Genomic DNA, 24,204 nt, shown 5'->3' with positions numbered 1-24,204 from the left:
CAGCCTCAGCCTTAGCCTTATATACTCCTTCAATATGGAGTAGTACAAAATAAAATGACTTGACAACCTCATCTTTATTGGTTGGCTACAAATTTGAATTTATCAACGGTTATTTATACACAAATTTATCAGAAATTTAGAAATAGTCTGATATTTGAAAAAAAAAAAGATTATATTACCGAATCACATTTTATAATTTTTTAAATATACATAAATTTTAGCAATAGTAACGCCTATCAAATATCAATACTTAAATTATGTCATTTTAGTATAGAGGGGCATGTTAGGGTGCCACCACCCCTTAAAATAACACCATACCACCATTCATAGCCCATCATTTGTACACGTGGACGAATAATAAGCTGCCACGTGGCAAAAAAAAAAAAACTAAAAAAGACGGTCATTTATTTGCTGGTCTTTATACAGCAATATTTCTTGTCCAGCAATCCGACACACTATACAGCAATCTATAGATTGTTGTGTAGTGTTTGTAATATTGCTATGTAGCGTTCATAATATTGCTGAATAAGTGGTGTCACAGTGCCATTTTAAGAGGGATTGTCATTTTAACACACACCTTAATACAGATTTAATAAATAAGTTCCACCTACAAATTATTGGAGTATTGCAGATTAAATTAGCACATACTCCACATAGCTAGGAAAAATGAAAAACAAATACCACTTCGAATTTAAGTGCACATATATGTTGTATAATCATGGTATATGAGTTTTATGTTAAATTCATTAATATAGCTCAATTTAACCTAATTATCATGTACAATACCCTTGTAATTATATGAGGCTAAAAAAATCGTTTCACTCCCCATACATTTGTGAGGACAAAATTGAAGATAAGCCAAATGTGAAAGAGGTTCTGCCATGCAAAAATAAAAATTCCATAATAACCACATTATTTTGATCCACTGAATCTCAATCCTCTCCCACTCATTCCCTTCCATACAATTTCTCAATCAAGCACTCAACCTGCACCTTTTTTTTCCTTTTAAATTTTCAAACACAAAAGATTAGATTATTTTAGCAGAATCCATTGGGCTGCACAACACAAACTACGTCGTTTTCCTCAAGTTGTTGCCACGTCAGCGTCCACCCACCACCAGATTTAGAGCGAGAGAGTGTGTCAGAGCAGTAGATCTCAACTAACTATTTTCCCTTTTCCAGTAACAGTAAAAAAAAATGAAATCCTTTTAGTGAAGAGAAGCAGAAGCTCACAGCCTTACACAGGCTAAAACTCTCCGTTTTTAGCTTGGATTGAATCTCTCTCTCTCTCTAGAAATGGAGCGCGCGAGGAAGCTAGCCAACAGAGCCATCCTCCGCCGCCTCGTCTCCGAATCGAAGCAGCAGCCATTGCACAAATCCTCGCGCTACATCTCCTCCCTCTCCCCCAGCGTCGTCCCCGGCGGCGCCAATGCCTCCGCCGTCAACCACCGCTTCTATTCCCGGAACCTCGCCCAATTCATCGGCACCCGCTCCATCTCCGTCGAGGCTCTCAAGCCCAGCGACACCTTCCCCCGCCGCCACAACTCCGCCACGCCGGACGACCAGTCCAAAATGGCCGAATTCGTCGGATTCGAAACCCTAGACTCCCTGATCGACGCCACCGTCCCCAAATCCATCCGCGCCGACGCCATGAAGTTCTCGATCTTCGACGAGGGCCTGACGGAGGCGCAGATGATCGAGCACATGAAGGATTTAGCTTCCAAAAACAAAATCTTCAAATCCTTCATCGGAATGGGCTATTACAACACCTTCGTGCCTCCTGTGATTTTGAGGAACATCATGGAGAATCCAGCTTGGTACACTCAATACACCCCTTACCAAGCTGAGATCTCGCAGGGGAGGCTCGAGTCATTGCTGAATTACCAAACCATGATCACTGACCTCACCGCCTTGCCCATGTCCAACGCCTCCCTCCTCGATGAAGGGACCGCCGCTGCTGAGGCGATGGCCATGTGCAACAACATCTCCAAGGGGAAGAAGAAGACCTTTGTCATCGCCAGCAACTGTCACCCTCAGACAATCGATATTTGCCAGACTAGGGCCGATGGATTCGATCTCAAGGTCGTTGTTTCCGATGTTAAGGACATTGATTACAGCTCCGGTGATGTCTGTGGCGTGCTGGTGCAGTATCCCGGGACGGAGGGGGAGGTTTTGGACTACGGGGAGTTCATCAAGAACGCTCACGCGAGTGGTGTGAAGGTTGTGATGGCTTCTGATTTGCTGGCCCTGACAATGCTGAAGCCGCCCGGTGAGTTGGGGGCCGATATTGTGGTGGGGTCGGCTCAGAGGTTTGGGGTTCCGATGGGGTATGGAGGGCCCCACGCTGCGTTCTTGGCTACCTCGCAGGAGTATAAGAGGATGATGCCTGGGAGGATTATTGGTGTCAGTGTTGATTCCTCGGGGAAGCCTGCTCTTCGGATGGCTATGCAGACGAGGGAGCAGCATATCCGCCGTGACAAGGCTACTAGCAACATCTGCACTGCTCAAGTGAGTGTGCTTTTTGGTGAATTGAATCTCCTTTGTTTGTGTTTGGAATCTGTTTTGTGAAATCATGATGCAGGCTTGCAGTAGTTAGTTGAGAAGTAGTGATGGTGGTATTAATAGGAATGTGATGAACTAAGCTAATTCACTTTGGCTTCATTTTGATGTTGAATCTAATAGGAAATATGGCAGTGTGTGTGTATAAAAATACTTTGTTTGGGTTTTCTTGTGAAGAAATATGGTTCTGTTATGTTGTAGGCTTTGCTGGCTAACATGGTCCAATCTTAGTATTATGAGTATGTTTTTTGAATCAAATATGAAAGGTGGGAATTTGTGTGTGAAAAACTATGCTCTGATTTATGATGATGAAAATATGGATATGTTATGATTGTAGGCTTTGCTGGCCAACATGGCTGCTATGTATGCTGTCTACCATGGACCGGAAGGCCTTAAAAATATTGCTCAACGGGTGCATGGTCTGGCTGGAACATTTGCTGCTGGGTTGAAAAAACTCGGGACAGTAGAAGTTCAGAGCCTTCCGTTCTTTGACACAGTGAAGGTCAAATGCGGAGATGCAAAGGCGATTGCTGATGCTGCTTACAAGCATGAAATAAATTTGAGGGTTGTCGACAATAACACTGTAAGCATTGCCTGTCTAAGTTTATTGTCGTATATTGTGACAGATTGTGAGTAACCATATACCTTTTGTCTCTCAGATAACTGTTGCTTTTGATGAAACAACTACACTGGAAGATGTGGACAAGTTGTTTGCTGTCTTTGCATCTGGCAAGCCTGTAAGTACAAGTGTATATCTTCCGAGACGTGTTTTGTAGCCTCTCGTTTTTTTTATTATAACTTGAGGGTTTGTGTTTCATCAGGTGCCATTCACTGCTGCATCTATTGCATCAGAGGTTGAGAACTTGATCCCTTCCGGACTTGTGAGGCAGAGCCCGTTTCTAACGAACCAAATATTCAACTCGTATGGACATTTTACTGAAATATCTGCGGTTTGAGCTTGTCTTTGTAAGGTTAGATGTAACTATATCTGTACCGGTTGGTGTAGGTACCACACGGAGCATGAGCTTCTTAGATACATCTACAAACTTCAGTCGAAGGATCTCTCATTGTGCCACAGCATGATTCCATTGGGATCTTGCACGATGAAATTGAATGCAACGACAGAAATGATGCCGGTAACATGGCCTGCCTTCACGGACATTCACCCATTTGCCCCCACGGAGCAGGCTGGTGGTTACCAGGTATTCGTAAAATACATAAGCTCGTTGTTAGGAAGTTCTAAGGATTCCTCTAAACTATTGTTTCTTCTCACAGGAAATGTTCAAGAATTTGGGTGACCTATTGTGTACGATCACTGGTTTTGATTCGTTCTCTCTACAACCCAATGCCGGTGCAGCTGGAGAATATGCTGGGCTGATGGTTATTCGAGCCTATCACAGGGTAATAACATAGTGATAGTAGTACTACTTTTAATTTGTAATTATAATGAAGAAAATTAATTAAAATTGTTCTTAGTCAAATCTGCTATACTTGAAAATGAGAGTTAAAAAATTCCTTTGCTTTGAGTTGTCACGTCACAATCTACCATTAGTAATGCCAGTTTCTGGTTAACTTATAATGTAGTCGAGAGGAGACCACCACCGTGATGTATGCATCATTCCAGTTTCCGCACATGGAACGAACCCTGCAAGTGCAGCTATGTGTGGGATGAAAATCGTGGCTGTTGGAACTGATGCCAAGGGAAACATCAACATTGAAGAGTTAAAGAAGGCTGCTGAGGCGAACAAGAACAACTTAGCTGCTCTTATGGTAAGGATTGTCTTGTTGCTCTTCTTTGAATTTGCAATTGATTCAAGTGTTAATAAACTCTGCTGAATGCCAGGTCACGTATCCTTCGACTCATGGAGTCTACGAGGAAGGCATTGACGAGATCTGCAAAATAATCCACGACAATGGTGGACAAGTTTACATGGATGGAGCCAACATGAACGCTCAGGTATATTTATATTGATAAAACAGAAGGTTTGCACATTACTCGTTCTTTGCTTCTGATGATCGGTCTTTTGTGCCTACAGGTTGGTTTGACTAGTCCGGGCTTCATTGGTGCCGATGTTTGCCATCTCAATCTCCACAAAACGTTCTGTATTCCCCACGGTGGAGGCGGACCTGGTATGGGGCCTATTGGGGTGAAGAAACACCTTGCACCGTTCCTACCTTCACATCCAGTGGTATGTAGAAATACTATTGCAGTAAAATATGCATTGATATGTGTATATGTGTGTGTGTGTGTGTGAATGCAGTTGTGGCTGATTCTGTATCGGTTTTCTTTTTTGTGCTGCAGATAGCCACCGGAGGCCTACCAGCACCTGAGCAATCTCAACCACTTGGGACTATCTCTGCTGCGCCATGGGGCTCGGCTCTCATTTTACCTATATCCTACACCTACATTGCCATGATGGGATCGAAGGGACTAACTGACGCATCAAAGATTGCTATCTTGAACGCAAACTATATGGCCAAGCGTTTGGAGGTCCTGACTCTGCTTTCTTTCCTGTTTCATGCTTAATGCTTATTATCTCAATCACACGATCGTCCCCAGAGAAATTTATGCCATTGCTCTGATGTTTTGCTTCTTGATCAACAGAAGGATTTCCCCGTTCTCTTCCGTGGAATCAATGGAACGTGCGCCCACGAGTTCATCATCGATTTAAGAGGCTTTAAGGTTCGTGTCTTGAACACTAATAATGCCATTCACGCGCTGTACGCCATTTATCACTTCCTTATACTGCAAGTGGTGATTGCTGCAGAACACTGCTGGGATCGAGCCCGAGGATGTTGCCAAACGTCTGATGGACTACGGATTCCATGCTCCCACAATGTCTTGGCCTGTTCCTGGCACGCTCATGATTGAACCAACTGAGAGTGAGAGCAAGGTAACACAAACAAGCTGCCTACAACAACGCAGATCTACCGTTGCTTCCAACAAACAAGAATCTGTCTAACCTCCCCCTTGTTGTTTGCAGGCTGAGCTAGACAGGTTCTGCGACGCTCTCATCTCTATCAGGGAAGAGATCTCATTGATCGAAAAAGGAAAAGCCGACATCAACAACAATGTGCTCAAGGTATTCCTTCTTAGCCTTCACAGCCTTGATGCGTCTGTTGTTTACTTGCTTTCAAACATGACTGATCACAATGGTGCGATTTCAGAGCGCACCTCACCCGCCCTCGTTGCTCATGGCTGACGCCTGGACTAAGCCTTACTCACGAGAATACGCAGCCTTCCCCGCTCCATGGCTCAAGAATGCCAAGTTCTGGCCAACCACAGGTGAGATGCTTATAATCTTGTACACAACTTCCATCAAAAACACACTCTTTTGGTCAGTTCGACCCAAAAAACCCGGTGCACGGTTTAACCGGTTCAGTCGAACAAAATCCAGATGCTCACCCCTAAGTCAAAACAAAACTTCCCTATTATAGTTGTAGCCCATTTCTCTACTTTTTCTTGCCTTACTAAACTTGGGAGACTCTTCGTATCTCAGGGCGCGTCGACAACGTCTATGGGGACCGGAACCTCATCTGCACCCTCCTCCCAGTGTCACAGATGGCGGAGGAGGCGGCTGCCGCGTCTGCTTAAGGCTGCAAGGTTCCTTTTAAAAGAATGCAATTTCACTACAAACACTTATTTATGTTCTTGTACATAAACAATATTTATGTTCAAGTTGTCACTGTTTTCATACATTCTTATATTTCCATTGTTGCTTATCATTGCAACTCTGTCTCTAGCTGTAATTACAACTTCTTTTCTTAATTCTGCAGTTACATACTTTAAATAACTTCCATTCCTGTAGGAAAATAAACAAATATTTATAGGATGTAAATAATTTTAAATATATATTAAAAGTTCAAGAAATTTGTTTGTGTGGCTCAAGTACGTGATACAAGGAAATGGTAGGTAAGGGTAGATATGAAATTTATAATGTCAAATATGTAGTGGTTGTTTGGATGGTTTTATTTTGAAATTGGATTCGTATTCTATTATTGTGGTTGAGCTATTTCATTTTAAGAGTTTTATATATTTAATGTCTGAATTATCATTATTTAACAAAAATGTCATGAAATATTGCCGATTGACAATACAAGATATAAACTATTTAAAAGTAATAAAAATCAAAAGGATTACTATGAATCAAATATTGTTTTCATGCTGGAAATTAGATGTAATAAATAAAAACATGATAAGCCCATATTTTATGTGGTTGTTTGATGTTTTAAGACTTTTGGCACTATTAAGACGAAAAATCAATCATTTCATACTCCGTATATTCTAAATACCTTATTTTATTAACTAATATCATTTTTTTTATTTTGTTCGATATTATTGTAAGTTTGTAACATCCATTAAATAATGAATCACAACATTGTTAGCTTTTTTTTAACTTGACAAAATCGTACATTTTTTTCTAAATGCAATTTCACATAGCAGTATTTAAATACAGTATATTTGAATACGATTTTGTTTGAACCAATATTTATTTAGTGTAAAAATATATAACACTTCCTCCGTCCTCAAAATATAAACAAGTTTTACTAAATTAAACCAAGTTTACACATGAAAAGTTTTTAATCAATCAAACGATATTAAAACTCGTGTCGTTTACAAGTTTGTCTATTTTTTCGGGGTGTGGAGTACAAAATCACAAAATCTAATTTTCTTTTGATACATGAATAATTCAAAAAACTATTAACACATTAAAAATAAGAATATTAAATATATTCGTAGTTAGTTGGAGGGAAGGAAACAGTCTTCAGTTAATTTTATTACCAACTGGCTATTTGTTAGCTGACGGTGACTACTAACACCAAGTGCGCAGTTTAAACCTCTTCTCTCCTTATTCTCTACCCACCGCCGCGCATTTTAGCACCCCCGAAATCAAATTCCCCATTCTCAATCTCAAACCCTAATCATAGAATCGATCAATTAGAGTGAATTCGACATCGTAATCTGTCGAATTCTACTGTGTATTATTGTAAATTAACAGATTTTTTCTCCGATCGATGAGAGGCGACGAAAATGTCCAAAGTGAAACACTTTTTCCGGAAGCTTCACATCGGCGATCACCACAACCACGTGCGGCCGCCTGCGCTGGTTCCCTCATCTCAAACGGCGCCGTCTCAGCAATTGACCTCCACATCTCCGTCGTCCGAGGTGCCTCCGACGGGGTCGTCGTCTTCGGGTGGCAATTCGAGCAATAGCAATATCAGTTTCTTCGAGGAGGAGTTTCAGATGCAATTGGCGCTGGCGATAAGCGTTTCCGATCCGGGTCAGGATTGCGTTGACCCGGAAACAGCTCAAATCAACGTCGCTAAGCAGATTAGCCTCGGTTATGCGCCTTCTCAGAACCTCTCGGAATCCATGTCGCTCCGATTTTGGGTACATCGTTTACTATATGTTTTCTTGTGTTTTCCCCCATTTTGGATAGTATTGCCTGCGTCGGTGGGCAGGAATTACGGGGTTCGGTTGTGAAATTTAGATTTTTGTGGGGCTGAGCTGCTGGAGTTTTAGGTTGTGACTTAGTTACGGGGGAATTCTTTCTGTATGGATTGTGGATTTGCAAGTAATATTTGTTTGGCCTTGTATATTGTTGGGATTGTTGGATTGTCTGCAATTTTTTCATGAGTAAGGAGGTCCTGGTTATAATGTCATTTTGGTTACACGTGCTGTGAAGTGTGAACAAATATATAAATTAAAGACACATTACGAAATAGATTCGTGTTATTGCTCCATCAAGAACTAAGTCGTCCTAAGTTAGACTTTTGGTAGACATGCACCATGATGAACTTGCTTGTTTAAATTTTCTTTTATTTTGTGTGTTCTATGTAGCTCCCTCTTTATCTTTTAGTAAATTGATGATTCATTAGGTCTTTGTTTCTTGTGATACAGAGTTGCAATGTTATAAATTATGGTGAAAAGGTTATAGATGGATTCTATGATGTTTGTGGAATCAATTCATCTCTGGTGGTCCCAAAGAAAATGCCATCACTGGTGGAACTTAAAGCAATTTCTCCTTTGGAAGATGTGAGGTGTGAGGTGGTTCTAGTCAACCGTGCAGATGATGTGGAACTCCGTAAACTTGAAGAAAGAGTGTTTTATATGTTTGTTGAATCCCAGGCTCTTGACAAGACCTTGAGTACAAGTTTTCTAGTTCAAAAAATTGCGGACCTTATTGTTGAAAGAATGGGAGGTCCTGTTAGTGATGTTGAAGAAATGTTCAGAAGGTGGAGGGCAAGGAACCATGAGTTACGGGCCTATTTGAATTCGGTCATCCTTCCCCTTGGCTCTCTTGATGTTGGCCATTCGCGCCAAAGGGCCTTACTCTTTAAGGTAGCAAGATCTCCTGATCATTTATGCTTGCTTGGTGCTGTCATGTCAATTAAGCACTTTTTTAGCATGTGATAACATAATTTCAATTAATGTTTGCACCACACTGCATAAGGAAGAACCATAACTGTAATTAGTTTCTTCTAGGTCCTTGCTGATAAGGTCAATCTTCCATGCAAGCTAGTCAAAGGCAGTTACTATACTGGTACTGACGAAGGAGCTGTGAACTTGATAAAATTAGACGATGGAAGGTAATTGACTTGCTTATACGCTAGTTCTGCATCGTCCACTTGTTTCAATTGTTATTTAAGGAGTAAACAGACTAGGGATACGAGGGGCAGCATTCTTACTATGATGCTTGGTTTGCTTCTCACCTCTACCCTCACTCCATGACTTAAATTTGAAACACCCCCCCCCCCCCCCCCCCACCCCCCCCCAACACACACACAAAAAAAAAATTGAATCCAATCAGCTATTTATGCCTATAAATCAAGCTTCCTTTTGCTAGCAGATATTGGCAGTAGTTGTCTGATCTGATAGTATATAGTTCCTCACTTCCTTGAGGTCGTACATGGGTTGGGTCTGGAATGAGATTGAATTGGTTGCAGTGAACACTGAAACTGTATGCAGTGTGAGCCTATGTATGCTTAGAAATGTTTGCGTAGTATATAAATTTGCAGATAGTCTTTTCTTTTATACAGAATTCCTTGCTGAGCCTGAATTAGGACTTCAAATTCGGTTCACATAAATATGCTGAATATGTAGAACTGGCCTCTCCTTTCTTCATCTGATTACACCTGCAAAATCACCTTGTCGTTATATAAATTCCTGTTAAACTTGGATGGCTTATAATAATGCATGAGAACTCAACTAAGTCTGTGATTATTGCGAACACTCTAGGTCTTTGATGATTGCAAATTAGTTGATAACTAGGCTTTCTGTTTCTCTTTTGGTGCAGCGAATATATCATTGATCTAATGGGTGCTCCAGGCACACTCATTCCTACTGAGGTACCTAGTGCCCATCCTCAAAATTTTGAGTTAGATGCAAGGGGTATTGGTACGTCTCCAGGGAGTCTGAAAACCTTTTGTATAGATGAAAGACCTAAACCTAGGAGTTCAAGTGCACCATCTGCGGTTTCCTTCCACTCAAATGTAAGAGGCAGCAGATCTGCCGGAATAATTTTGACAGATCAGTTGGAGCATAATGTTGAAGATCTATATCTTCCACTGAAGGACAATTCTAGAAAAGATCAGGTTCCTTCAACCTGGAATAGTTCTAGAGAAGATCAGGTAGTGGAACGCAATGAACTGCCAATATGGGATAGGGTGGATGACCAGGATCATGCTGTACAATGTTGTGAAAATGAACACTCACTTATACCCCTCACTGGACAACAGTTGTTGAACTTATCTTATGACAGCAGCAGAAATGTTGAAGCTTCTGGAAATAATGTGCAAATTGAACCTGTGCTGAATGGAGTTGCCGAGATTTTATGGGAGGATCTTCAGATTGGTGAACGTATTGGTATAGGTAAGAATTTTAGCTGTACATTTCGTTTTTCCTTTTTGAAATTTATGCAAATAGAGTCGTTGTACCTGTAGTGCGTGTTTTCTTGCACAATCCTTCAGTTGGCCTCCTCCCTGCATTTGAGTACAAAATATACTTTATTCAAGTGCACCATTGAGTAATAAACCACTTTTGTTTCTTTACACATTTGTAATGAATTAGTTTAGTTATACATGATGCTAAATGTCTTTTGTTGAGATGTTATTATATATGCTTGATTTCAGTATTCTCAAACTGCCTGTTCTAAGTTTTCTTGTTCGTTCTGCAGGTTCATATGGTGAGGTATATCGAGCAGAATGGAATGGCACGGTAAGGTTAATAATTCTAGTGATCTGATATAGGGTTAATGTACGTGCTAATAAGAAAATTACTAATGGGGGGCTCTTTTCCTTTTCTTTTCCTTCCTGGTCATGGTGTGTGTATGTGTTGTTTTTTTGGGTGGGGTATATAACACTTTTGAGATTTGCTGTTTCTGATTTTGAAGTCTGTGTTTCTACTTTCTTGTCTACTGTCACTGTACTAGATAGCGGTACCAGTTTATATTTATTGGCAGTAGTTTTTAATTGTTACTGTGGTTTCATGACAGGAAGTTGCAGTGAAGAGGTTTATGAAACAAGACATCTCAGGAGATGCACTTGCACAATTCAAATGCGAGGTAGGGTTCTTTGGAAGATTGTGTTGGGTGTGTATGCGCGTTGGAGATTTTCTGCTCGTCATCTTTGATTTTTAAACCCCTTTAATTGCCCCTTTCAGATTGAGATCATGTTAAGGTTGAGACATCCAAATGTGGTCCTTTTCATGGGAGCTGTGACACGCCCCCCTCATATGTCCATATTGACTGAATTCCTTCCAAGGTTTTTTTTCTCTCAGCTATCCGTTAATTTCTTGGGCTCAATTCACTTTGTTCTTATGACTTCTATTTTAATTGCAGGGGTAGTTTATATAAGCTGCTGCACCGACCAAATATCCAAATAGACGAAAAAAGGAGATTAAAAATGGCCCTTGATGTGGTACGGGGTCAATAAGTTATATTTGCATTTACTGCTCTCTATTAGGTTTCGTCACATGTGCTAACATGCACATCCTTCGCAGGCCAAGGGAATGAATTACTTGCATACTAGCCATCCCATAATTGTGCATCGAGATTTGAAGACCCCGAATCTCCTGGTTGATAAAAATTGGGCTGTCAAGGTTCGATTTGTGCTTAATACAACTCTACATAATTTGATGTTGAATTTTCACTTTTCTCTCTTAACATTTCCATCCACCACAACCTGTCAGGTGTGCGATTTTGGTATGTCTCGTCTGCAGCACCATACTTTCCTATCTTCAAAGTCTGCAGCTGGAACGGTAATGCATGATAAGATTAAAACGAAAAAGACAAAAGTTGAAGTTTGCTGCTTATGAGATGCTTAAAATTATTTGATTTGATACTGAATATTTATTTGTTAATTTTCGGGATATGCAGGCAGAATGGATGGCCCCAGAGGTTCTGAGAAATGAACCATCCAATGAGAAGTGAGTTTAATGGTTTCCCTTTCACTTTGAGTAACCGATGTCTTGTTCTGAATCTCACTGTTAAAGGTCAATTTCCTTCAATCGACAGATCTGATGTATATAGTTTCGGAGTCATACTGTGGGAGCTGGCAACTCTGCGCGTGCCATGGACGGAGATGAACTCAATGCAGGTGGTTGGAGCTGTTGGATTCCAGGGTAGGCACCTCGATATCCCCCCCACAGTTGATCCCTTGGTGGCCGAGATAATAAGCGACTGTTGGAATAGGTAAGTAACTGACTTAGCCAGTTACAGCCCCTTGATCATTCATATGAAATTGACTCGGAGGGTCCATCTCGTGCAGAAACCCACAGGCACGTCCTTCTTTTGCACAGATTATCACCCGCCTCAAGTGTCTGCAGCGCCTCAGTGTGCGTAAAACCGAGAGCTGCAAGTATCAGGAATAATACCGTAGTAGCGTAGCTGAGTGTTCGCTCATCTCTGTACTCGAAGAGCCAGTTTGAGCAGAAGTCTATAAAATTCAAGAATTCTTCCGGACCTAGGCCATTGCTGTGCAGGAAAGTTGCTGAATTGGGAAGTGTTGGTTCATTCAAAGTGGGAACTGAACGCAGCTGATTCATAGAGTAAATCCTCAACTTCAAAAGTGTGCAGTTGGGGAAAGAACTTTAGTAAGTTTCTGCTGAGCAAAGCTTAGTCCTTCATATTTGTGTATTCCTAAAAACATGAGAGAGAAAATGATAAGGGCTTTCTCTCTCTTCATGTTTTTAAGTTGAAAAACAATGTAGTTATCGTCATCTATTTGTGAGAGCGTCTTAAATAAACACGTACTAGAAGATAGAAAAAGCCAAAAAGGGAGTTTTTGAGTCTGTTGAGATCCTCGAAATAGCAAATGTAAAAAAAGGGTATCTGCAGTTTGTACTTTGACAGGAGTTTGTTACTTATAATGGAAAGTAAAAGAATAAGAAATGGTGTTCTGAGTTCTCATTAGTAGGAGTACTATAAAGTGAAGTGTTATTGTGTTATTGTTTCAACAATCTTATTATGTAACGATTACAAACAAACTTGTAAGATACTCCCTCCGTTCCCTATTATGAGTCATTCTTTGACCGGGCACGAGTTTTAAGAAATGTAGTGGAATGTGGGATCCCTTTTTTTATATTGGTTTTATAATAAAATGTGAGTGAATTGAGTTAGTGGAATGTGGACCTACTTATTATTTATGGCAAAAATGAAGTGTAATTCTTAATTGGGGACGGACCGAAATGGAAAAGTGTAATTCTTAATGGGGGACGGAGGGAGTATTCGATATCACTTTCCAAGCTTTTTATTTTTATTTCAATCAACAAATTGGTATATGTTGTATTTATCCTCTATTTTTATTTCAATCAACAATAAGTATACTTCAATTTCTTTTACAAGAAATCATGACAAGACTTCTAAAATACTCCCTCTTTTCTACACTTGTACACCACAACATTTTCCCAACTAACTAAATTATCCAAAACCCAAAAAAAAATCCCAAAAAATAAAAATAAAAATAAAAAAAACTCCAAAAATTGCAGAGAGAGAATGGCCATCACCTCCTTTCTCTCTCTAAAACCACTTCCACCGCCACCTCTCTCCTTCCCCTCCACCCACCACCGCCGCCGCCGCCACACTTCCTTCCCCAAAATACCCTCCTCCTCCTCATCATCCAAATATGACAACAACACGGACTGCCCGGTCCCACCAGAGCAGCAGCCAATCAACGAGTTCCACTCTCTCTCTACCTCCTTCCCCTTCTCATGGGCCTCAAGCGACGTCGTCGAGTACTCCTCCCGGCTGTTCGCTGTCGGCGCCTGCTTCGCCATCTTTGTGGGCCTGCCCGTTTCCTGGTTCGGGTCGATCGGGCCCAAATCCGAGCCCATTAAACTCGTTATGGGCTGCGTTGGAAGTGGGCTTTTTATTGTCATTCTTGCAGTTGTGAGAATGTATTTGGGCTGGGCCTATGTGGGAAACAGGCTTCTCAGTGCTACTGTTGAATGTTAGGAGTGGTTTTTTATTTATGTTTTTTTAATACTGATTTAGTTGATTTGGAAGTAATATTATTCATGATTGTTTGATTTTATTTTTGTTCAATGGCAGATGAGGAGACAGGATGGTATGATGGCCAGGTATTTATATCTATTTTTCTTTCAATTATTAGTTGTCTGAAATTTATTTATCTGAGCTATATATATAGGCCTACAAACATGTTATGTTGTGACCTTAATTTTATGTAAATAAAACAATAAATGTCATTTAATCCTATATTCACCAACAGACTACTATGTCAAGTGTGACTTCTCTTTCTAGTTGATACTTTCGATACATGATTTTTGGTAAAAATAGGTCGGGAATGGTGTTTTATTACAATAAATTCTATCACTAATAATTTGTTTTATATGTAACAGATTTGGGTGAAAACCGCTGAAGTTTTGGCTCGTGATCGCCTCCTTGGCTCATTTTCTGTAAGCACACAAATCACCAAAAAAAATCTTAATTCTCTTGTGATTTCTTTAGATTTTCAAATTATGTAACTATTTGTTTTATTTGAACAGGTGAAACCTGTACTTGGTAGATTGAAAAACACACTTGTTTTTCTTGGAATATCATTGCTAATGTGTATAGTTCCCCTTATTAACTCTGACGGCCAAAAGCGCGGTTTCATTCCTCCGGCGGAGCCGGGTGGGCGAGCCGTTCCTGGGGTCTACAACGACGAGTCCGCCAGGAATTTCGAGCCCGAGGCCTTTTGTGGCGGTGAATCCACGGTCCCTGATTTGTAGTGTCACAGCTGCTTTTGTGTATAGTTTTGAAATTTTATGCTAAGAACAATGTTGATAGTGAACATATACATAGTTATAACGTTACTGAAAATTTGATAGGGTGCGACCCCACCTACGTCCGTCCCCTCGCGGTGCAAGTGATTCTCTTTATGACGACCTCTTTGATGGCGTTTTACGTTACTTCTGGCCAACTCTACGCGATCCCACCCTCGTCCGTACATGCATATGTTTTTACTTGTCTATCGTTCATCGTGAAACTAATCGGATATCTAATAACTTGGTCTTTTTAATGTTATTTCTCAAGATATGATGATCTAAAAATTGAAATTTCCTTTGTCGCTTCTAATTGACGTGAAGTTGGTCGAGTATTCTATAGTCTTGATGTTGGTCGAGTATTCTATAGTCATGATGTTTTTATTGTTATTTCTCAAAATATAATGATCTAAAAATTAAAATTTCATTCGTCACTTCGAACTGACCTTGCACGACCCTATTCCATCCCGCCATGGTGACTGGTGAGAGTGATTCCCTTTATGATGGCCTCTTTAGTGTTTTGCTATCTTAATTGTTCTTTCTACGAAAAAACTAAATTTCATTCGTCATTTTTAGTTGACCCTGAAACCGCACCTCGCGTCCTTGCATAGTGGAAGTGATTCCTTTATAACAAACTCTTTGATGTTTTCCAAACATACTAGACAACACGCAACTTTTTACCTTTCGCACGTTCATCATGAAACTAATCAAACATTTTCAGTAAGCGTTTTTATTTCCATTTCTATATGACTATATATATATACTGATTTACTAAAAAGTTAAAATTTTCTTTTTCACTTTTAAGATATTGTATCATCATATTTTTGAATCACGTCCTCTTTTTAATCTTAAAATTTATGCATCTAGTCAGTGGCGGACGCAGAATTTTTTTTCAGTAGGGGCTCTACGAGTAGAAATTTTATACTAATATATACTCTCTCTATGTTCCCTCATAATTGAGGCGAAACTTTTCGGTACGAAGTTTAAGAAATGGATGTAAAGTGTTATAAATAAATAGATAAAAAAGTAAGTGAGAGAAAAAAAAAAGTGAAGAGAATAAAGTAGAAAGTGAATAAAGTAGTGAGAATAAAGTAAGAAAGATAAAAAAATTTACTACTATACAATGACGGACCCAGGAATTGTTTACTGTGGGGTCGAATAAATATAGAATAAATATAAAATTAAATAATTATTTTCTATTATATTATCACATTAGCTAGAATAGCTGTATCGCTTGTTGTTTGTAATGTCAAATCCAAATAAGTATCCATTCCGGGGCTTCTATACGATATCAAGTATTCATATAATATGATCTCAAAATTGAGACTATCACTAGGTTTTTGTAATCCAAGATTGACTATAATTATTGTTCAATTTTAATATTAGCAATAGAAAAATCGATAGAAACACATTTCTTTCTACGATAAACTCGTATGTAAACCTAAGAAATTCAACTAATACAATAAGTAAGTAAATAATAAAAAAGATTCATAATTCACCATTAATATAATATAATAAACAATCAATTATCAGAATATTTACATTGCACAAACATAAATAGCAAACAAATAATCTAAGAAATACACAATTAACAATTCAGAACATAATTAAAAAAAAGCATCTAACGCATTCCGTTAAAATAAATACAATCAAGTTTAAATTATTTAATCATTTAATATACATCTTTCATTGGCAAACACAATTATTAATATATTGCCCAATTATAACGCACATCTAATTAAGCCCATCCTCATTCATCTTCTCCAGATCATTTTTTCGTCTGCTTATTTCATTAATTTTCACAAACTGACCAAGAGACTAGCATAGACACACAGAGACGGGTAAAAGAGGGTCGCGACTAACTCGCGCATGAGGTCGACCATAGCTCGAAAGACAGATTTGCTAGTTCTCATAGTCGGGTGGTGGGGTCGGCCGACCCCGCGCGACCCCACCTCCGTCCGTCATTGCTACTATATACAGAAATGACTCAACTATAAAGAACTTTCCAAAATGGAAAAATGACTCAACTGTAAAGAAAAGAATGGAGTAGATATGAAACATAGTAATCATGAAAAAAATAAAAAGCACAACAACTATAAAAATGCATAAATATTTTATTAGTAAAACGAAACCTATACATAAATGAAAATGTTGCTATACAATAATTATAGAAGCAGATATGACTTAAATCAAATTTAAAATATTCAATTCAAGATTCAAACTCAAAATTCAAAAAAAAAATCTCTAATCCAATCGTCTTAAATTCAAATTAAACATGTTAAACTCAACCATATTATTAAAATATCACAAAATCCTGTATAAATTTTACCAATGGAGAGTATATTTTTGTTTTGCATATTTTAAACAGTTAAATTAAAAAGAAATGAATAAAAAGTAAACAAAAACTGATGTTATGCGGTAATAATGCAAGAAGACATATATATAAGCATTTGTTTTTAAATTATTAAAATAAAGAACTTGACACGCTTCTTTGGGCATAACAACTCGGCACTTTTGAATGGAGTTTTCTAATATAATAATATTTTTTACTCTATTAATCATGTTTTATGAGTTAGTCTTCTTCTTCCTATAGCCGCCGTCTGCCATAGTTCTTAGTTTTCATCTGTAAATTTTCTTTTTCAAGTAAGTTCAGCCCCTTTAATCAATCAATTTTCAATAATTTAGTCCCCAACAACATTCATACAGTAGGGGCTTAAGACATTTTTTCCAAAAATTTCAAAAAATTAGAAGTATAAGAAACCAAAAAATTATTTTGGACAGGGGCTTAAGCCCTTCCCTCTCCTTTACTGGGTCAGCCCGTGCATCTAGTTAAATAACTTATCAAATTCATTCAAGAAAATAATCAAACTATAAAAGTAGAGGTAAACGGCTAGGGATAGAATTGTCAAACGAATTAACACTGTGGGACCCACCGTTGAAGGAGAGAGTAGTATATAATGAGATTCAGTTTTGAGGTTCATGCACCTGCGCTCTTTTCAACTCTCTTTCCCTTCATCTCTATCTCTCTAAATCTCTCATAATTTCTCCAACAAACTCATAAGATCAAACTCCATTTCCTTCAATTTATCATTTCGACCTTCTCATTTCCTAAAATTCTTTCGATTTTAATTGTTTATGCTTGAAGATTCCTTCAGCAGGTACTTTTGCGGTAGCTTTTTTTAAATATTTTTTCCGCCCTAAAATTCCGTTTCTTAAATTGTTCATTTCTATTTCATCTGCTAGGTTTAATCTTCAATGCAGTTAGTATGTGGAATTTCTGCTGTTTTTCTTTCTTTTTGTTTGTGTTTTGGACTTTTATTTGGAATATTCCAGCTCAGAGTTGCCGAGATTGTTGTTTTTTCAATAATTTTCCTGATTGCTTAAATTTGAACTGATTTTCTAGGTGATATATGTAACAATGCAGTTCGTTTCTGCTTTAATAATTTTCATAAACTCTTTCTTTTGCTGTGTTACTTGATTGTATCGATCTTTGTGTTTCTAGCTCTCAATGTGGAATGTGTGTGATTAGGTTATAGGTAATTCGACTATAATATTAAATGATGCATTTTGTTATTATTTGAGAGGTGCCAGCATTGTATAATTGAAGTTAAATTTGCTCATCTGTGTATTGCCCTTTCCTTAAAATGCTAAAGAGTGTTATAGGAAAATGCTGTTTTATGTTGAAGGGGGGGCTCAATGAGCTTTGTTGGATTGGGAGCATCTAAAGGTGGCGTGATGTTATCCAGTGTTCAATTAGCATCTCGTTGTTTTATAAACATCAGCATTAGCACGCCTTCAAATGATAGACATCCATCTGAACCGAGCAGCCTCATTGCTAATGCTGTTTAATGATAGTGGTTAAGAGTCATTCAGGTCATAAGTATAGATTATAAATGGCAAGTTGCAAGAAATTTTCCTGAATGTTGCAATCTCCAACTATAAAGGCTATTTTTAGCATTAGAATAATTAGGTATTTCAGATACGGAGACTGTCATACTCCCATAACATCGTAAAAGTTTCACTTTACATATGCCATTGTGTTTTTGTATGGTTGTTAGGCCGAACAGAGATCATATTTCATGATTCCTTGTCGACTAGATAAAAAGTGAGACGTGTAATTGCCCATTGACTCAAGCTCTTGCATTTCGTTGAACCATGCATTTATATATCACGTGACACCTGAGTCCCTGACACGTGTAATTGTCCATTAACTCGAGTTCTTGCATTTCATTTAACCCTACATTTATATATCACCATTCCATTGCATGTTGTTAGTTTGTCGATTGTTGAAATTGACACGTGTGCTAGTTCATGGCAACGTATGTTTGGATGAACCAGCTGAAACGGGATTTCATTGATATAACTGATTCTTGAATTCCATTTAATCCTGAAATTGTATAAACCCACTTTATCCATGTTTTTCAGCCGCCTTAACTTAAAAAAGGAATATTGCATTGCCAAGATCTTTGTTTTCGTGCTTTTTCCTTTTAGATTCTTTATTGAAATATCACTTTTCTCCTTGTATACTAAAACTTTGCAGCCGTATATGATAGAGCTGACTCTTGATTTGACGTAATGTTCTGTTCTTAAATCCCAGTACATCCCTGGAGAATGCTATCTGACGTGGAACTAACTGGGACCGCAGTATCGTCTGCCAGAGAACTTCTTCCGATGGAAATTAATCTTGCGAAAGACATTGAAAGCAGGGTGATTAGTCGTCCCAGGACTATTGAGCACGAGTTTTGGCCACTGGAGGAAGTAGATCCTAAGAAGGCAATATTTCCATGTTGTGTCGTCTGGACACCTCTGCCCATCGTCTCATGGTTAGCGCCTTTTATAGGACATGTTGGGATCTGCAAGGAGGATGGCACCATCATAGATTTCTCCGGCTCCAACCTCATCAATGTCAACAACTTTGCATTTGGTCCTGTTGCCAGATACCTTCAACTGGATCGAGAGAAGGTATAATATTTCTACCAAATTCTCTGTAAGCTAACTCAAAGAGTTCTTGTCTCAGTTTAAATAGAAACTTCTGCAACAAGGTGCAGTTTTCGTAGACAAAGGCATGAGTCGATTCTCAAAAAAAATTTCAAAAACGGTACCACCTTCAAACACATTCCGTGCTAGTGGTTGATGAGCTATGCTTTCATGTGAATTTTCTTGCAACAGTGCTGCTTCCCTCCCAACCTCGCGGAACACAGATGCAAGCACCGGTACGTGCACGCGGAATTTGGGACGGCAATGACATGGGACGATGCTATCCAGACCAGCGGACGCCACATTGAGAACAGGTCCTATAACATCTTCACCTGCAACTGCCACTCGTTTGTCGCAGACTTCCTGAATCGGGTCAGCTACGAGGGCTCAATGAGCTGGAACATGGTCAATGTGGCGGCTCTCGTTCTGGCCAAGGGGAGGTGGGTCAACGGCCTCTCGGTGCTGAGATCTTTCATGCCGTTTCTGGCGGTGCTCAGCATGGGTCTATATGCGGTTGGATGGCAATTTGTAATAGCTCTCCTTTCCTTCTCTTTCCTACTTCTGGTATGGTTTTTGTTGAGTAATTATGTTTTTAAGAACATGTCAGATTGTTAGATGATGTTCATACTCTTTTGGTAGACTGAATATTAAAGTTTTATACATACATTAACTACATGTTTTGTTAGATATTTTCATACTCTTTTAATTTTGATCAAATTATACTTTAATGTTGAAATTATAGTACTTGTAACCTTTCAAAAGGAGATTCTGTGCGTAGTTTTTAAAAACTAACGTGAACATTTGTAATGTTTTAGTATAAGAGAAGGAATAAGATGGTAAACAAAGTAAACAAAATACATATAATATTGGCATAAGTACATCCATAGTTCGATAAACAAAGTAAATCTTGATCTATTCTTGGCATTATAAAATCTTGTTCGTTGCAGTCGCCTTCGAACTTGTTAGGTTTGATGATATGCCGCAGAAGAGCATTTAAGCACCATATTTTGGGGCCTTCCATAGCTTGAAAGCTACCTCATGCAAGAATCGATCCACCGGTATAACGAGGTTCCCCCCATTCTGCAATTAAAAATGCACATCTTCAAACAACATATAAAGTCTTCTTAATCAAAGCATAATATAAATAGGCCAATTTTTGAGAGATGAATGTTCGTAGGCAAATCTCAGAGAAAAAATGACCATCTTCAATATAGAGGAAATTTTTTTGAAAGATGAATGTTATAGATAAATGTTATAGAAAAGGCTTAATGTCTAATCTAAACACATCAAAATCTGACACTAGTAAAAGTCATTTATTTTCTCCCTGCAAACTAGGAAAGAATCCCTTTTTTCTCCCTGAGCTTACAATTTTTGTTGCATTTAGTGTACATTTTGCAACAGATTATATAATCGGACTAAATTCAAGACTATTATACTAAATCGATGTTCAAATTGCATACAACTGTAGTTATGAAACTATTCTTAGTCAAGGAAGAACACAGCAATCAGATATCATCTACAAGCATTCAAGACTCATTTAGCTCTTTAAGAAATACTACCAGGAAGCAAAAACATACGATGAAAATGAATACCTCAAGAAAATCACTAAACGAAAATGATTCAACTGCATCAACGCGTGTCACAGCATGCTGATACTGGGCTAGTAGCATTGGACAATGCTGCCTGCAAAGGATTTGGTTCAGTATTAGCATCATAGCCTTAGTCTCACTAACATATTTTCACAAAAATTATACCTAATATTCTCCCTCGGTTTCCCGGCTTTCATCATGTAACTTTGACGCGGGAAAAGGTGCGAAAGTTCACTATCACCCTTCTTCCCAGCATTTGAAATTGAAAGTTCAAGATCCTTGTCTCCCAAAGTAGCCCCGTAGCTCATAATAACAGACATGTGCAACCTAGAGCCAATATTGCTTCCAGGTGATGCCTTGAGTAAGAAATCACCAACCAAACGGTTCACAAGATCTACGCCCTCGACCCCATTCATCTTCGTGTTGGCTCCAATATGAGCGAAAACCAACTCAAAGATTCCCGAATCCAGTTCCTTCCCTTCCTGAAATCCAAGCAATTTCAGAACCTCGGAAGCCAAATGTGATGACTCAGCACTAGAACCGTCGTTTCCAGACATTTCGTTCCAGGAAAACACTTTGAAGCCAACCATACCTCCGAAAGACTTCACACTTGAGTTGTCGGTGACGATAGCCGCCTTCATTCCCATGAACCTGAAAATGGAATCAAGAAACGACTTATAAAATCCGTTCAGTTTATATATAGATCAATATGCCCATGAAATCCCTTCAAACAAACAAACCTCTCTGCTACAGATGGAAATGCACACTTTTCTTGAGGTGTATCTTCAAATATTCCTTTTACAGCCTAAAAGAGGATTGCAATAGGCTGTTAGATTTCCCATTCTCATCACGAATACCATACAGGGATTAAACCATTTCTATCACATTGCATCTCACCGTGCTTTTATATGCTTCGTTTGCATCAAGCAACTCTGCGAACTCCCTAACTATCCTCATATCCTCATTTTCTGTAATGTAATTCCCAAACAAATCTCAACATTCAAAAACACAAGAGATGCAAATATTCCCATAGACAAAAATACAAGAAAAAAGAATCCTAGCTAAAACACTTGTACACATACGAAAAACACACAAAACTCAAAAATCTTAGCAACATCAAAGCTGGAAAGCAAATAACCTCTCTCTTTCTCCCTCAAAGGAAAATCTTTACCTCAGTCATGACCAAGACAATATTTTTCAAATGAAACCCCATTTCTAATTCATATCCCTTAAACTAGGAAAGAGAGTCTCAGAATCATCACTCAAATTCTCAATTCCAATTCTATGACAGAAAATGCAGCACCTAAACAATCAAAATCCAACCCGATCACCCTAAAATCATCAAAACGAGCAGAAAACAACTGAGTAGAATGAGGTAATTGAGTACCTGATTGAGGAGAATGGGGGAGGGAGAGGAAACCGCAGAGAGCCCGAGAAGCGAGCGAATTGAGATGAGTATGGGGCGGGCTGATGAATCGAGCCAGCCCGTCGCCGTACAATACGAGGCCTCTGCTTGGCTTGTCTGCCATCTCTGTAGGTTTGTTTGTAATTTGTATAAGAAATTTGCAGTTTGTTTGTATGCTTGATGAAAAGTGCAAGTGAAGAGATTTGCTACGCTGCGTATAAGGGATTGGGATCCGATGCTTATTTTCTTTTTCTTAAACAAATGGAGTATATCATAATCGAATCTCAAAGTATATAAAGTTTGGAAATTTCATTAAGCAACAATATTTCAAAAAATTTATAATTCATCTTTTAAACTTTTATTATCTACCATCATATTCAATATATAGTTTAGTAACATTGTATGTCGACGAATATGATACCGAATTGAATTTGATGATAAATTTAATAAAAAATGTTTAAAAATAAATATAAAATTGATGGTACTTTATAGAAAAATTGAAATATACTCTGTATTTGTTAAAGCGTTAGTAAAATATTGTGATAGGTTTGTGTTAAAATGACAACACCTCTTAAAGTGACACCGTAAAATCACATATCCAGCAATATTATAAACCCTACACAACAATATTATAAATGCCATAGATTATTGTATAGCATGTTGGATAGTGTTGGCCGAGAAAAAATTGTTGTATACAATGTTATATATTGCTGGCCGAGATTTTCGCACTTCAGCATTTTTTTAAAATTACACAGCTTATTATTCGTCCACGTGTACAAATGATTGTCTAGAAATGGTGGTATGGAATTATTTTAAGAGGTATTGTCATTTTAGCACGACCCTAATATAAACTATAACTAACCTATATAATTTTAATTTGTTTGTTCTTTCATTATATTCTATACTTTAATATTTTTAATAAATTTCTTATTTATATTATCATGTATCCTTAAATCTCTTTTTTTTTCCTTGAAACAATGATACATTTGGTATTCAATTTTCAAATGTGCAATTTCGCTCAACTTCTTTATCCCGATTGATTAAGTCATTTCACAATGTTTTATATACAATTAATGCAATGCTATAGTCACATGAGTTGATTGAATGAGACCCACCTAACAAAATATATTTCACAAAGCTATTAGATTTGCCTTTACAATTTGGTGGTTTAAAACCTAGTATAACAACCCATTGATTAATACTCCACATAAAACATTATTATTAAATATAACTATCAACATATGGTTCATTGTATTTTATATCGAAAGCGAAACGCACTACACTCTTATCTTAATCATACTTGACAGTTTTTTTATTCTCAATAATTGCATTTTTAATAATTAATACAATAACTCGAAGTGTATGATTTAAAATTACTTCAATTTGAAAGCTAGAAGTATTAGGTAATTGATG

General features: G+C 38.2%; 5 protein-coding genes across 5 annotated transcripts; 4 read left to right on the top strand and 1 right to left on the bottom strand.

Moving 5' to 3' along the window:
* The first annotated feature begins 1,072 nt into the window (after positions 1 to 1,072).
* LOC125187808 (glycine dehydrogenase (decarboxylating), mitochondrial) lies at positions 1,073 to 6,327 on the top strand. Its single transcript, XM_048084451.1, has 15 exons — positions 1,073 to 2,507; positions 2,896 to 3,141; positions 3,218 to 3,295; positions 3,380 to 3,480; positions 3,565 to 3,760; positions 3,834 to 3,959; positions 4,143 to 4,328; positions 4,402 to 4,515; positions 4,595 to 4,747; positions 4,861 to 5,049; positions 5,164 to 5,241; positions 5,327 to 5,452; positions 5,543 to 5,641; positions 5,727 to 5,844; positions 6,059 to 6,327. The coding sequence occupies exons 1-15, from the start codon at positions 1,296 to 1,298 to the stop codon at positions 6,151 to 6,153; spliced, it is 3,117 nt and encodes a 1,038-aa protein (XP_047940408.1). The 5' UTR covers positions 1,073 to 1,295; the 3' UTR covers positions 6,154 to 6,327.
* A 1,051-nt stretch (positions 6,328 to 7,378) lies between these two features.
* LOC125188703 (probable serine/threonine-protein kinase SIS8) lies at positions 7,379 to 12,967 on the top strand. The gene is made up of 13 exons (XM_048085709.1): positions 7,379 to 7,950; positions 8,461 to 8,901; positions 9,046 to 9,149; positions 9,857 to 10,431; positions 10,736 to 10,776; positions 11,054 to 11,122; positions 11,221 to 11,321; positions 11,399 to 11,477; positions 11,560 to 11,658; positions 11,749 to 11,817; positions 11,936 to 11,985; positions 12,074 to 12,250; positions 12,327 to 12,967. Exons 1-13 carry the CDS (start codon positions 7,591 to 7,593, stop codon positions 12,427 to 12,429), a joined length of 2,268 nt encoding a protein of 755 aa, XP_047941666.1. The 5' UTR covers positions 7,379 to 7,590; the 3' UTR covers positions 12,430 to 12,967.
* A 454-nt stretch (positions 12,968 to 13,421) lies between these two features.
* LOC125187954 (uncharacterized protein ycf36) lies at positions 13,422 to 14,902 on the top strand. Its single transcript, XM_048084640.1, has 4 exons — positions 13,422 to 14,006; positions 14,108 to 14,136; positions 14,416 to 14,472; positions 14,563 to 14,902. Exons 1-4 carry the CDS (start codon positions 13,553 to 13,555, stop codon positions 14,785 to 14,787), a joined length of 765 nt encoding a protein of 254 aa, XP_047940597.1. The 5' UTR covers positions 13,422 to 13,552; the 3' UTR covers positions 14,788 to 14,902.
* A 2,914-nt stretch (positions 14,903 to 17,816) lies between these two features.
* On the top strand, positions 17,817 to 20,486 carry LOC125187953 (protein REVERSION-TO-ETHYLENE SENSITIVITY1). The gene is made up of 3 exons (XM_048084639.1): positions 17,817 to 17,978; positions 19,418 to 19,782; positions 19,990 to 20,486. The coding sequence occupies exons 2-3, from the start codon at positions 19,432 to 19,434 to the stop codon at positions 20,410 to 20,412; spliced, it is 774 nt and encodes a 257-aa protein (XP_047940596.1). The 5' UTR covers positions 17,817 to 17,978; positions 19,418 to 19,431; the 3' UTR covers positions 20,413 to 20,486.
* A 145-nt stretch (positions 20,487 to 20,631) lies between these two features.
* On the bottom strand, positions 20,632 to 23,022 carry LOC125187952. Its single transcript, XM_048084638.1, has 6 exons — positions 22,774 to 23,022; positions 22,284 to 22,354; positions 22,127 to 22,191; positions 21,552 to 22,037; positions 21,390 to 21,480; positions 20,632 to 20,877 (listed from the first exon to the last, which is right to left on the bottom strand). The coding sequence occupies exons 1-6, from the start codon at positions 22,913 to 22,915 to the stop codon at positions 20,791 to 20,793; spliced, it is 942 nt and encodes a 313-aa protein (XP_047940595.1). The 5' UTR covers positions 22,916 to 23,022; the 3' UTR covers positions 20,632 to 20,790.
* Positions 23,023 to 24,204: the final 1,182 nt, after the last annotated feature.

Source organism: Salvia hispanica, chromosome 5 (genome assembly GCF_023119035.1).
Source record: "Salvia hispanica cultivar TCC Black 2014 chromosome 5, UniMelb_Shisp_WGS_1.0, whole genome shotgun sequence".
Taxonomy (NCBI): Eukaryota; Viridiplantae; Streptophyta; class Magnoliopsida; order Lamiales; family Lamiaceae; genus Salvia; species Salvia hispanica.
This window is presented reverse-complemented; position numbering and strand designations above follow the sequence as displayed.